Genomic DNA, 14,767 nt, shown 5'->3' on the forward strand with positions numbered 1-14,767 from the left:
AATGTTTATTTTTCTGTTACATTTTTTTTTTCTTTTATGATCAGAGGGAAATACTTTAAGTAAAGTTTTCATCCACATAAAAAATTGAAAATTACTATTACATACAACATCATATAGCGGGGAAAGGACACTGGTGGCCTTGGTGCTAGTGTTGAGTTATCCATAGGATTTTGAGTAAGCAAGTCAGTCTCTGGGTTTTAGGTCCTCACCGGCAAATGTGGAATGGGAAATGTCAAGTACCCAGGGCCCTTTCCCCAAACAACTACGATTATGACCCATGAGAGAGTCTACAAAACTTATGTGGCATCTGTGGCTTCTTAATTTGGAGTTTATGGAAAGAGTCCAGAGTGTGTTATCACCATAATTAGGTGAAATACATGCATCAACCCCAAATTTATACTCTTCTCTAAGGGAAGAATCTGTCACCCGCATGGATTCTTAAGGAATTTGTGACCCAAAGAAGGTGAAGAACAACTGGTCTACTCTCATTTCATAGAGAGGCATCTTCCATCCAGGAAAACAAAGAGACTTGGCCCAGATGCACATCGTATGGATCTTCCTGGCAATCTGGAGAGCTGATAGGCCCAAAGGTGTTATCTGCTCCAAGCTGGATACTGTCCCCAGTAGGGATGACCCCCTGGACCCTCTCTGCCATGTGCTTTGATGGAAATAACTACTCTGTGTGTCTCCTCATCTGGCCCAGTTTATGAAGTTAGTATGGAATGTAGAGCTTCCTTTGTCAACTTTTCCCTCCTAATTCTCCCCCAAGTCCTTCAGGTTGTCCTTCCCCCAGAAGTAGGAGGGAGATGCGGGAGAGAAGAGGCATGTCTAGGCTTATATAGTTGGGATCTTTGTTTCCACTCCTGTATTTCTTAAAGAACATTTCAGCTCCCCAAGTATTTTATCCTTCTCTCCAGAGAAGTGGTAAAGCCTCTCCCAAGACTCGACAGAATGTGTAACAGACCACAATGTCTGACGCTGAAAGAAAATTCTCAGATTGACAGTTCAGAGGCAGAGGGGGCAACCCAGCTGTCTAAGGGAGTGAATTTGAGTCCCTCTCCACCATCCTGGAAGCAGAACAGCCTCAAAAAGATTGTACAATGGGAACACTGTGGTATTTGTGCTGAGAATTCATCACATAAAACCTTGTATCTGAAACCCAAAGTGACCTTTTTCTGGGCAGCCGTAGCCCTACACGAGAAGGCAAATACCACCAGATTGCCTGACATTTCCTTTTTTAAATTTCAAGCGTTCCTAATTTCAAATCGGCTATTGATCTGTTGGTTTGCAGCCCTGATGCAATTAAGCAAAGTCACATTCACCGCTGTTCTAGTCTAACATAAACAACTGCTTTGATAGCCCAGACTCTGCCCTGTACATCCTTGTCCCATATTCCCCCTCGCCCCCCAACAAACCTATCAGCCAACATGAAGTTGCAGAAAAGCATTTTCTAAACCTGAAATTAAAATCTTCAAAGTTGAACTGTGTACTGTTGTGCCACGTCCATCTTTAAAGATCATGTTTATTTGCTCACTCCTTTAACTCCCTCTTGGCAGAAGCTACTAAAAACCTGCAAGGAAGGAAGGTTTGTTCTGACTGCAGCTACTCACCCAAACATAGTGTAGAATTCAGCTGGGGAACAGTCTGAGCTCCCCCTGGAACTGGTGATGAAGACCGATGAGAAGTAGTGACTCAAAGGGCCAAGAAGGTTGAAGGGTGTTGCTCTGGGATCAGTGTGTTGAACAGATCCTAAACAGATCTGTTTAAGCCATTGGCCTGGAAGGCCACAAAAGGCACATGTGGTAGCTGTTGGTGCAGCTGCAGCTCAGTGTTTGGGCTTGGATGTTGAGCAGATTGAGATCCCAGAAGTGCAGGGTGGTACCCCTTTGCTACTGTGCTGAAGAACATCACTTGTAGCTCCTGCTAACCTGAGGATGTTGGCTGGGGACAGAGATCTGGAGGGGTTCTTTGTTTGTCTTTTCCTAGCATCCTTATCAGCATTATAGTTCTGCTCCTACGAGAGGGTCTACTTGCCCAGAAGCAGCATCTAGTCAGTGTAGTCTGTGTGGGGGACAATGAGGAAAGATGAGCTGGCAAGGACCACTTTAAGAGGTCCTGGGGGGAAAAAAAAGACCTCTCCCAGTTTTTCTTAATATTCAGCCCCATGGTCTGTCTGTACATGCGGCAATATGGGTGACTGAACTGCCCTATTCACCTTTCATATTTCCCAAAGGTAAAAAGCTAATTTGGTTCTCCCTTTTCTTTGCTGCTCAGGTTGAGAATCAGGCGACCCCACACCAGCTCTTAATCACATTCTCACTGAGTAACTCAGTGAAAGCCCTGAGAATGAGAAGCGTTGCTCTCTGTCCTGATTTAACCACCAAAATTAGGTCCTGCTGCCCACACATAAATCTTCTCCCTGTTACATTTAGGGTGACCATATAACCTGGCTTGCCTGGAAGACACCTGATTTAATAGCACCCATTGGAGATGATGCATTTTTTTAATATGATCACACTAATTACAAGGAATGAAGGGAAGGAATGTTTCTGCCGAAGGATCTAACTAACCTTGTGCTCCTTTCTTTCTGTTGCCACAGCTCCACTTGGCAGCCCTGGCATCACTCAAGGGAGATATAGTGGAGCTTAATAAACGTCTGCAGCAAACAGAGCGGGAACGAGACCTTCTGGAAAAGAAATTGGCCAAGGCACAGGTAAGGGATCTGGAAAGTTTTTAGAAAACATTTGTATTTTTTATTTTAAGATAAAACACAGAGGGGCGCCTGGGTGGCTCAGTCAGTTAAGCATCTGACTCTTGATTTTGGCTCAGGTCATGACATGTCCCATTATCCTTGATTTGTTGAAACCATGGTTTCAACAAATGAAGAGCAGAATGCTTCATCTTTCCATTAACATTTTTCAAGTTCATCAATTACCTATAATCCTTGGAAATTGCCCAGGGAATTTTTAAAAATATTATTACGAAATTGTAGATTTAAACATATTTGGGTTTTATTCTGTTGTAATTATTTTCCTTACAGAAACTCAAATCATATTATCTTTGGCCAGTATGAATGTCTTGATGTTGGCTTTGAGTCTTTTGACATGAGTCTGGTAGTTACTCCAGACTCATCTAGTGCATTTTTTGTCCCAAATCTGGTAGTGACCATTCCCCAAGTAGCTCTTCTTTCTTTCTGCAGAAAATGATACTTCAGTACCACAGTCTGGGTGCAAAGGTTGTTTACTGCTTCTTGATTAGTCATTGTTTTCAAGCTTCCTTTATTAGACACAGCCAGGGAATTCTTTATTCCTTATTTATTTATCTACATATGTATATACATATTAAGATAAAATACTTTAGGAGTTCATACTAACAGCTGCAGTTTAAATTCGGATTACAAAGGCACTTTTTTTTTTTAGCTTCTTGTATGTTTATCTGTATCTCCTTCCTTTCACGCTAAGAATCCTGGTTCTTAAGGTTTCAGAGGATGATTGAATTAGAATATTCCGTAATTACTTACTTGCTTCATTCCATAGTATATATGGTTTCAGAATAGGGGCGCCTGGGTGGCTCAGTCAGTTAAGCGTCCAACTTCAGCTCAGGTCATGATCTCGCGGTCCGTGAGTTCGAGCCCCGCGTCGGGCTCTGTGCTGACCACTCAGAGCCTGGAGCCTGTTTCAGATTCTGTGTCTCCCTCTCTCTCTGCCCCTCCCCTGTTCATGCTCTGTCTCTCTCGGTCTCAAAAATAAGTAAACGTTAAAAAATAAATTAAAAAAAAAAAAGAATATTACTACCACTATGACAAATGTAGTTCCTGAGAAGAATTTAATTTGTTTTTTTTGTTTGTTTGTTTTTGGTTGCATTATGCTCTCTTCACTCCTCCAGTTACTTGCAGTTGTCCTCTATCCACCCTGCCTGACCATATGGCCATTGCAACTCATATTCTTCCCTTCTAGTCCTCATTTGGTCTTCGACAAGTAAATATATATTTCGTGTTTACTGTGGTCCTTATGTCAATGTTCCTCTGTTTGTTTATTGCCTGAAGCTTATTTTCTAGTAGATTCTTCAGGGAGGGCTCAGGGGAATAATCTTCACCAAGCTCTTGCTCATTAATGATGGTGCGTGTGTGCCCTTTGTACTCGAAAGGCATTTCTGCGAGATATAAAACCCTTGGCCCATCTTTTCTTGACTATGTCTCCTTATTCTTTTATTCAACACAGAGCGTTGCCCTCAAAGTCTGATGATACAGCTTTCTTTGCCTCACAAGACACTTACTCTAGACATCCATGGCATATTTTTTCTTTATTTTTTTAAGTCCAGTAATTTTACTAGAGTAACTTTTTTTCAAAGATTTTATTTTTAGGTAATTTCTATGCACAGTGTGGGGCTGAAACTCAACTCTGAGATCAAGAGTCGTACACTCCACCAACTGAGCCAGCCACAAGCACCCCTACTAGAGTAACTTTTTTTTAACCATGTTTGTTTATTTTTTTTTAATTTACATCCAAGTTAGTTAGCATATAGTATAACAATGATTTTAAGAGTAGATTCCTTAATGCCCCTTACCCATTTAGCCCATCCTCCCTCCTACAACCCCTCCAGCAACCCTGTTTGTTTTCCATATTTAAGAGTCTCTTATGTTTTGTCCCCCTCCCTGTTTTTATATTATTTTTGCTTCCCTCCCCTTATGTTCATCTGTTTTGTATCTTAAAGTCCTCATATGAGTGAAGTCATATGATATTTGTCTTTCTCTGACTAACTTCGATTAACATAATATCCTCCAGTTCCATCCATGTAGTTGCAAATGGCAAGATTTCATTCTTTTTGATTGCTGAGTACCACATCTTCTTTATCCATTCATCCATCGATGGACATTGGGGCTCTTTCCATACTTTGGCTATTGTTGATAGTGCTGCTATAAACATGGGGATGCATGTGCCCTTCGAAGCAGCATACCTGTATCCCTTGGATAAATACCTAGTAGTGCAATTGCTGGGTCATGGGGTAGTTATATTTTTAGTTTTTTGAGGAACTTCCATACTGTTTTCCAGAATGGCTGCACCAGTTTGCATTCCCACCAACAGTGCAAAAGAGATTTCTCTTTCTCCTCATCCTTGCCAACATCTGTTGTTGCTTGAGGTGTTAATGTTAGCCATTTTGACAGGTGTGAGGTGTTATCTCATTGTGGTTTTGATTTGTATTTCCTTGATGATGAGTGGTGTTGAGCATTTTTTTCATGTGTCAGTTGGCCATCTGGATGTCTTCTTTGGAGAAGTGTCTATTCATGTCTTTTGCCCATTTCTTCACTGGGTTATTTGTTTCTGGGTGGAGTTAACTCTTAATTTTAGTCATCCTGGTTTGATATTATCAGATTTTCTGTGTATTCTTTTGATTATCTCTTTTAATCTTCTAATGTCAGGGAAGTTTTAAAAATTTATAGAGTTGACTATTCTGTTCTCTTTGATTTTTTTCTTCAAGGATGCTTATTATTTGTATGTTAGATCGTTTTTTACTGTTTTCAGTATCTCACTACCCATATCCTATCTCTCCCTTTGTACTTGTTTTTTCCTGTTGTCCATCTAATATTTGTTTTGGGACATTATATGTTGTGTTTATTCTCTCTTGTGTGCCTTCTAGTTTAGTCTTTATTCCTGAAATGCGTTTTTATTTATCTCTGATTTTTGTCTGTGTTCTGTTACTGAGTTTTTCTAATTCTGAATTACATTCTTTCATGTCTTATGTCATTTTATTTCCTTCAAGTCTTTTGGCTTATTTTGAAATAGTAGGCTATTGTTTGGGGCTTTTGAGGGTGGGGGGAGATGTTCCATTTTTGTGGTATGCTTTCATGGTATATAGGGATATTATTCTACTCTTTTTTTCTTTCTTCTTATAACTTTATATGGAATTTGACCTCACTACTTTTCCATTTTTTATTTTTATGTGAAAACTAGTTTCCTTGAACTTTTAGGAGGCAGGATTTAAGGTGGCTTTATAAGTTCACAAGGCTTAGTCTCCTGTTGTTTTCATTTTGTCAAAAATAAGGCAGACCGCTTTCTGACACTTCCTAGCTCTTTTCCCCTCACCTACTTCTGTTTGGATCTATTCCTTCTTTTGTCTCTGTTACCCCATTCTGTTCAGTCCTTTTTTTTTTTTTTTTTTTTTTTTTTGAAGTTTATTATTTATTTTGAGAGAGGGGAGAGACAGAGAGGGAGAGGGAGAGAGAGAATCCTAAGCACGCTCTGCACTGTCAGCACAGAGCCCAGTGCAGAGCTCAATCCTGAGAACCATGAGATCATGACCTGAGCTTAAATAAGAGTCAGGTGCTCAACTGCCTGAGTCAGTTCAATCCTGTTCAATCCTGATCCCACTGTCAGCAGTTTCTCCTCCTAGAAGCAAGTCCTGGGACCAGTCTTGCAAGTTCTCAAGGACTAGCTGCTTTAGCTCTTTCAGATCTTAGTGTGGACCCCTTCTTTATTTACTCTTGGCTCAGGCAAAAGCTTCCTAGTGTTAGCTACTGTTCTTTAGTTGGCCCTCATCACTTTCCTATGTATACTTACTGATTATTTTGGGGTTTTCCAGTTCTCAAGTTCACCAACCTTGTTGCTTCCCTCTGCTTCTGCCCACTCAGACACCCTTCCGGGCTTGTGGATAGTGTGGATTTGTCCTTACTTACTTGTATTTTGTTGCTCAAGAGGATACCTTGCCTCTAAGCTTTAGTTGTGCTACATAGGTGCTCTGTTTTCACATGGGAATTCAAGAGAGATCTAAAAACCAGGCTGCCAGTCATTGGTCTAGATGACCTATGGAAAGTTTTGAAAACTCATGTCTCATAATCATAGATGGTTTGAGTACGGAGGAAAGACCCTTTATACTTGAGATCATTTACTTCCACATTTGTCAGGCATCCCAGAGAGGTTAACTTGCTTAGTGAAGGTCAAGTGAATAGCTTAGCACCAGAGCTAAGACAAGGTCCCCAGTGTTCTTTCCTCATATAAGATGTTATTCAGATCAAAATTGTCAGTTTGTACTTAGGTGAAGACTTAAAATATTTTCCTTCTGATAGTAAAAGTAATAAAAATATGATAGGAAAAATTGGAAAGAAAGCATTGTAATGTTTCAGTAGTGGGCCCTGGTGAATTAAAACATGTTTTAATGTTTGTTTGTTTGTTTCATAAGGGTTTTTTGAGAGAGTGATTATTTTTGTATTGAAGAAAAATATAAAATAGTGTTAAGTGACCATGTTTTCTAATTTACAACCATCCAAAGTCAACTATTGTTATTAGTTCTTATCAGTGACTATTTTTTTAAGAGGAAAGAAGTTATGAAAGCCCTTAACTGGAAGCTGACATGTACTACAGCCTTGGATTTTTAAAAGATGACCAGGAGGGTATTTATTAAAATGTAAGACTACAAAGAGGGAACATCTTGTGCAGAGGATGGTAGAGGATAATGGAAAACTTTTTTCTTTGCTAGATCAAGGATTGAGTCAGCTCCCTTTTAACTTACTTATGGTTAAGATAATCTTATGTAAGAGTTTTTGGTGGCTCATGATATCATAGTGCCATTAATTGACTCTATCCTGTTTGCATTCTTACACTAAATATACTTAAAAATTATTCTCTGTTCCTTTCAATGGAGATGTCTCCCCAGTTCAGATACTGGGACCCAGAAAGAGAACATGAAAAAAAGGTCAGACTTGCCAGTCTCATATTTTTTATAAAGTTAAGATTTATGCAAGAAAAAATAAGAACAATGAAATGGCTGTGCCACGCTTCCTTTGTTATATGCCTTGGTGAGTGATTGATGTTTGAGGCTTGACCAGATTGTGAAAGAGCAAGTTCATACATACATTTATGCTCTGTGGCTTTAGTAAGTTTTACCAGCTCTCTAAATACTATGGAACCATGATTAAACTAAAATGCAAACAGTGGCTGTATTCATTAGTAATTTGCAAAAAGAGCTTCAACATCTGTTGAGTCACTATTGATGGTGACACTGGAACTAGATGAATACAAAAAGGTTTATTATACGTGGTCATAAAGTCAACCTGCCAGTAGAGTTCTAAGAATAAGGAGCTTATATCAGTGTGATGGGGAAGGCAAAGTACTTCTGTGTTTATTTTCTATTGTTGTGTAGTAAGTTACCGCAAAAACTGGCTTTAAAGAACACACATTTATTAGCTCACAGCTCTGTGCATCAGAAGCTCAGGTATGGCTTAACTGGGTTCCATGCGTGTTTGTAATCAAGGTGTTGGCCAGAGCTGAATACTCATCTGAAGCCTCAACTGGAGAAGAGTCCACTCACCCATGTCCTTGGCAGAATTTATTTCTTTGTGGTTGTAGGATTCAGGACAGTTTGTTTTTTCAAAGCCATCCATGCAGAGAAAGATTCTAGAATAAGTCTGCTGATAAGACAGTCTTACATAATGTAATGGGAGTGATGTCCATCACCTTTGCCACATTGTATTAGTTAGAAGCCAGTCACTGGTCCCATGCAGGCTCAGTAAGAGGGTATCACACAAAGGAGATTCAGGGATCATAAGGGCATTTTGGAGGCTGTTCATCACAACTTCCTGGGGGGTTTGATTAACAACACCACTATTAGCTTATGCCAGTATTGATAATCACCATACTTCTTGAGCTATATTTGTGCCAGGCGTGTGCCAAGCATTCTGCATGCTTTATCTCAGGGAGTTCTCATAGTGACCTATGGTGCAGGTACTAATAACATGGCTGTTTTATGAATGAAAGAATTAAGGTTTAGGGAATTTGAGTATCTTGCCTGAGATTATGTAGCTAGAAAGTAACCAAGAGTTAGAATTTGAAGCCAGGTTTTGTGGGAATCCACAGCTGTACTGATCCCTGTATGTCTCTTAAGCTGCCCAGGCTGCTCTTAGCATCCAGAGGGGATCTCGAAGTCACGAGGAGGGGATGATGCACAGGTCCATTTGGTTTAAACATCCCTTCCATCCCAATCAAACAGGCGCATAGACACATGCATGCATTTGCACCAACATTAAATAGCCTCATAGGGAACAGCCTTGTGGGAAGCTGGCAAAGATCATATATAGTAATAGTTTGATGCTTTCAGCATATTTGCTATTTATTTAGTACCAACCGTTTTAAATTGCTGCATTTTTAAGTGCTATAAAATGATACTTCAAACAAGCTTTTGAATCCCTTTGAAATGAAGTCAGTCAGTAGTAATACAGACACTTTCTTGTTTAAAGTTTTTTTTTTTTTGAGTTTATTTTTGAAAGAAAGAGCATGCATGTGTGTGAGCAGGGGAGGGGAGAGAGGGAGAGAGAGAATCCATGCTAACAGCATGGAGCCTAAAATGGGGCTCGATCCCACAAACCATGGGATCATGACCTGAGCTGAAATCCAAAATTGGACACTTACCCAACTGAGCCAGCCAAGCACTCCATAAAGATTTTTTTAAAATGTTTATTTATTTTGAGAGAGAGAGAGAACAGGGGAGGTGTAGAGCAAGAGAGAGAGGAGAATCCCAAGCAGGCTTCACATTGTCAGCATAAAGCCCAGCATGGGACTCCATCTCACGAACCCATGAAATCGTGACCTGAGCCAACATGAAGAGTCAGATGCTGAACTGACTGACCCACCCAGGTGCCCTCAGAACACTTTCTATTTCTAAGCCCTCTGTCTTTGGAAAGCAAGTCTTCTGAATTTTCTGCCTCTTGGCTTTTAGGAAGAAAACATAAATAGTTTTCATTAAATGTAATGGAGAGAGTCCTTTCTTATCTCTTTTTCTCATTGTGTGAAATACTTACAGATGTGGTTGGCATGCATTCTCTGGGTCAGGAATGTTCTCTATTCCTTTCTTACTGGTTTTATACTTTTCTTTGGTAAATTGCTCTTGCTGTTTTGCTCATCAAAGGCATTTCCATTTGTGCTGGGCCTCTTTGTTTAGTTGGCCTTATTCCTCCCACCTTCCCCTTGGGAGGACCTGGGCCAGGCCTTAGAATGAAGATGAAAATACCCTTAGTAATATTACTGAGACCAATCCATTGTGATCCTGAGAGAGTAGCATTACTTCTTTGGGTATTTTAAAAGGGAGTGGTGCTGACCCCCTTCCCCAGGATGGTTGAGAGGGTTAACAGATGAATGATGGCATTGCAGTTTTCAAGAATGGAGTTCATAATGCTCTTAGGTTTGACAGCTGAGACTAATGTGATGATTAAAGATCAGTGGCCTCTGTGGGGGTAAGATAAAACCCAGTGAAGAACATTAACAAAACCATAAAGCTCCTTAGCATCAGCACATTGCACAGGGTTTTTCCAACAAGGGCTCAAGTTCTCAGACCAGTCTGTCTCAAGGCTGACTCATGGCTTTATCCCTGGATTGCACCAATAGCAGACATGAGACTAAAGGGTTTTATTCTTGGTGGTTGTAATGATACTGCTTGTTTTTAATAAACATTTTTTGCATATAGGCAATTTCACCAATATATGTGGCTAGACATAGGTATTTATATAGATATTAAATTTGCTTCATCATCAAGTAGGAGAGCTGATACCTAGGGAAAATGCTCAGAGTATACGTTAAGTGTCAGGATGAAATTCAGGAAAAATGCAATTTCATCCTATCCAACCCCAGTCTTTTTTTCCTTGCCTTTCAGACCAACAGTTGGTAGTTGTGGGAGCAATCCTAATGATTCTGACCTCCAGAAACTCATGGCAGGCAAGATGCTGCAACCACAGGCTTGCTTTCTCTGCTGTATTGCAGGATCAGTCCAAAAACTGATGAATACAGGCTGGGAGGAGGGAGAACCCTGGATGCAATTCCCTGGGATCATAGGAAAAAAGTGGCAGCATGTTGTTTGAGACCATTTCTTACTTTGTTCGACTGAAATCAGTCGAACATTCCACAAAAATGGAATGTTTGTGTATGATGAAGAGAAGAAAATAATTTCTCACTTGGAAGTTTTGCAGGAAGAAGCTGCCATTCCTCCCTGTTAAGAAAGTCATCGCTGGGGCGCCTGGGTGGCTTGGTCGGTTAAGCGTCCGACTTCGGCTCAGGTCTCATGGTTCATGAGTTCAAGCCCCGCGTCAGGCTCTGTGCTGACAGCTCGGAGCCTGGAGCCTGTTTCCGATTCTGTGTCTCCCTCTCTCTCTGTGACCCTCCCCCGTTCATGCTCTGTCTCTCTCTGTCTCAAAAATAAATAAACGTTTAAAAAAAAAAAAAAGAAAGTCATCACTGAGTAACTGACCTGGGCAGCTAACGCTGGCTTTATGGGAACTGGAGAGATCTAGAATGTCCTGTCTTACAGCCCCGTGTGTCTGCTTTTTTATTTTGGTGCTCCAGGGGGTTGAGGAGAGAATTGTCTGGGTTTTCTACTTCTCCTCTGATATTGGAAGGCATAATACTTGGTGTTTCTTGGAGTTCAACAGAGGCAGGTCAGGGAAGGGGACCAAGGAGGACGACTCTGGTGCCCCTGGAGATCTTTAGGCAAATGGTACAGAGACCAGCCCACAGGTCAGGGATCTGGGAGGGAGTTGAGGGGAGAAGATTGTGGCTACAATCGCTTTAACCCTTTGATGGCATGAACAAGAATCAGAAAGATTTTTCAGAGGGTTCTGCTTGTCTGGGATATAACAAATCAGTAACTTTACATTTAATTTGTTTTCATCTGTAAAATGGTTGTATCATCAGAATATGCAGTGATAACACATAACCGCAGATTTGCAGTGGCTTAAGATATGAAAGGTGTATTTCTGGTTCCTTGCTAGGAGCTCAGTAGTGCTGGCAGAAAACTCTGTGTGGCATTGTCCTCAGCCAGCCTCCTAAGCTGAAGGGCTTCCACCGTCTGGAACATTGCCAGCAGCCATGGCCTGGGAAGGGAATGTAGCAAATTCTGAAGGAGCTGGTAAAGGCTTCCAGGCGCAAATGGTATCAATTCACTGAGACCTCATTGGCTGAAACAAGTCACATGGCCATATCCGGCTTCATGGGAAAGGGGAAGTATAATCCCACCACGTGCAAGGGTGGAGGTGAACCAGAGTCTTGATGAGCGCCCCTGCTGGGTGCTGCAGGGGTGCTGGCGCTTATGGGATGCACATCCCACATGGTGGCTCCGGCAGAGCCGCATATACATAAGAAAATACTGGAGAGAAATGAACACCATTTGAAAAAGGGTTTTATTCATGGATTATGGAGAAAGTGGACATCTATCATTTTTTTAATGTGTATAAAGTACTTAAACTTGTAAGTTAAAAGTCAAAAAATTATAATCATAGAGGTAATACTCCTTTTTCCTGCTTAGTTGTCATTGTTGTATTACCTTCTCAATTGAGGGTTTACTGGGCTACCTGACCCTGGGTGATTCCTCTGTGGTGGTATGATATGCAGCTTGACCTCGCCTGTGCCCCTGTGAAACAGAATGCCTGAAATCACACACCCTCCCAGGCTAAAAAAAAATTGCTCTCACAGATCATGAGAACTGAGGGTGGGGAGAGGCATGGGTCAGTAACGATACTGGAGTGTGATAATAAAATCCGGCATGACTTGAACAAACCAGGCTTGCCCGTGCAGGAGCTTGCCAGGGCAGGAAGGCATGATCGTGCACAGAATGGCTGTGTCTGTCCTGGGTGCCGCTACTCCTCTTCTACTTTTCCTGCACCAAAGTGTCCCTTGCTGGGGTTGGTCTTGTGCAGCTTTATGAGGACTATTTAACAAGGGTGTTTTGTTGGGTTCTGTTGGCTCCTGCAGGTCATGACTTGTTTTCTCCTGCCCTGTTGCTCTCATGGGAGTTGTGGTGCAGGCACCGCAGCTTGGAAAAGCTCAAGGGATTTTCACTAAGCTTGGAGATGAGTGCCTCAGTATATCTTTGTCTGGTTACAATGAGTGTGGACAGAATGGGTGAAGTGTGCTTAATGTGACACCTCAAGGACATGTACAGATGGGGCTTGGGCAATGTCTTCTCCAGCCATTCATTCACCTTGAGGCTAAGAGGATAATTATTTTCCAGTGTTCTCTTGTCACTGTGTAAAGAATCCCCAGAGTACCTTTCCACCGTCTTTCCTCCCCCCAACCCCCACTTTTGTCCTCCAGCACAGAATTCCACCCGGAAGCTGTGACTACAGTTTGCTTCAAAGTATGTGTCATAGTGGCCCCCACTGTGGCACCCAGCACACCATCTTAAATGTTATAGGAAATCAAGACATATCTATTATTTGTAGAGGAAGAATTAAATTACAGAGGCTTTCCACTATTTTAGGAAACCATACTTATGGAAAAAAATATAGGAATGTAAACCAGATATCTTTGCCTTCAGCTAGGAATTTTTTTTTCTCCAATATATTCTTGTTTCTACTCCCAAACGAACCCGTAAGTTCCAAATATACATTCTGAGTCTTTTGTCTCGTTTTAGCTACAAGTGCCATTCTGTCTGAATCATCAGGCTTCCTGTTGTCTCTTGTTCATACTCATACCCTCTAGGCAGACTCCCCAGTTAGAGGCAGGAGCGAAGATGCTTTAGTCCCAGATAACATGCTCTCATTATCTGGGCATTGGCCATCTGCTTTTCCAGCAACCCGGATCTTGCCTGTTAAGTAGCTCACAACAGTCACCAGGGATGCCCAGAGTTGTCTTGGTGGTTATCAGTTGATCGTGTGCCTTTTTCTTGTATGAATATTTGCACACCTTCATTTTTAAGTGAATTTGGCAGTTTCTAGTCTGCCTTGGTGATGGTAGTGGGCTGTTGACCTCTGAAGACTGTGGAAGAGGAAGAGTGAGTGAGGAATTGGTGGGAAGGGAGAGCTGTTAAGTTTGTGAGGGGAAGCCTTTCACAGTGATTTGTAGCCCTACAGAGCTGAATATGGAAAAGTAAAGAGGAGGAGCCAGCAAGATGGCAGGAAGAGTCGTGGTGGAAATGAGATCCAGGTCAAACTGGGCATGATTTTGTAATTATTTTAAGATCTAGAACTGGTGATCTTCATGAGAGTGCCAGCTACACTGACACATGTACATACCACATACACACACGTGCACACACATGCACGCACACACACACAATTTGAAGGTGGGAATAAAGACTGATAACAAAAACTCACAGATACTTTGTGGGGATGGAGAAAAACAGTATTCTGCTGTGGCTATGTTCCAGAGAAATGTGAGCCTTTTTCACTTTTTGACAGATACTGTCTTTGACACCCTGTCATTTTGTGGACTTCTGTTGTCCCTTGTAAAATATGGTGGATCATGGATGAAAAGCATAATTTCATGCAAAGAGTACTTGGGGCCTGTTACAGTTTTGTTCTGTTTAGGAAGGCTTCCCTGTAAATGGGACTTAGACTCACCCTTCATTCTTGCCTCTCCTTCCACTTATTTCCTGAGCGTATGACCTTGAGTGGACATTATTTGATGCTGCAGGTTGTCCCTAAGAACAGAAATTCACATCGCTATTTCTGTGAAAGCAGCTGTCGCACAAAATATCTGTGATACAGCTTCCACAACCTCCTTGCCTTCAGTCTTGCTCCTGGAGCTCTGAGCAGCCCCCAGGAAGTTACCACATTAATACTGATCAAGTCGTTCATAGGTGTGGTCCCCGCCGGGATATATACCACCATATTTATCAGACTTCTTTGCTGTGTATTTCTGTTTCAGTATTGAGTTGGGCTTGGTGTAGTGTTCTGCTTATCTTTGAAGGCTTTTGTCCCTGCCCTGTAGCTTCTGGGTTACACCGTGGGAAACCACAGATTTAGGGAGGGAGGAGGACAGTGGGACGTGGTGGGTGAGAAGTCTTACCC

General features: G+C 41.6%; 1 protein-coding gene across 4 annotated transcripts in view; it reads left to right on the plus strand.

The window, feature by feature from the left end:
- MCC (MCC regulator of WNT signaling pathway) overlaps positions 1-14,767 on the plus strand; it is a 428,047-nt gene that overhangs the window by 313,914 nt on the left and 99,366 nt on the right. For all 4 annotated transcript variants that reach the window (XM_019450488.2, XM_019450489.2, XM_053907123.1 and 1 more), the window contains one exon: positions 2,600-2,713. In XM_019450488.2, coding sequence (XP_019306033.1) covers positions 2,600-2,713 — 114 coding nt within the window. The remainder of the gene's footprint in view (positions 1-2,599; positions 2,714-14,767) is intronic.

Source organism: Panthera pardus, unplaced genomic scaffold, assembly GCF_024362965.1.
Source record: "Panthera pardus isolate Hobbes unplaced genomic scaffold, ASM2436296v1 HiC_scaffold_2, whole genome shotgun sequence".
NCBI lineage: Eukaryota > Metazoa > Chordata > Mammalia > Carnivora > Felidae > Panthera > Panthera pardus.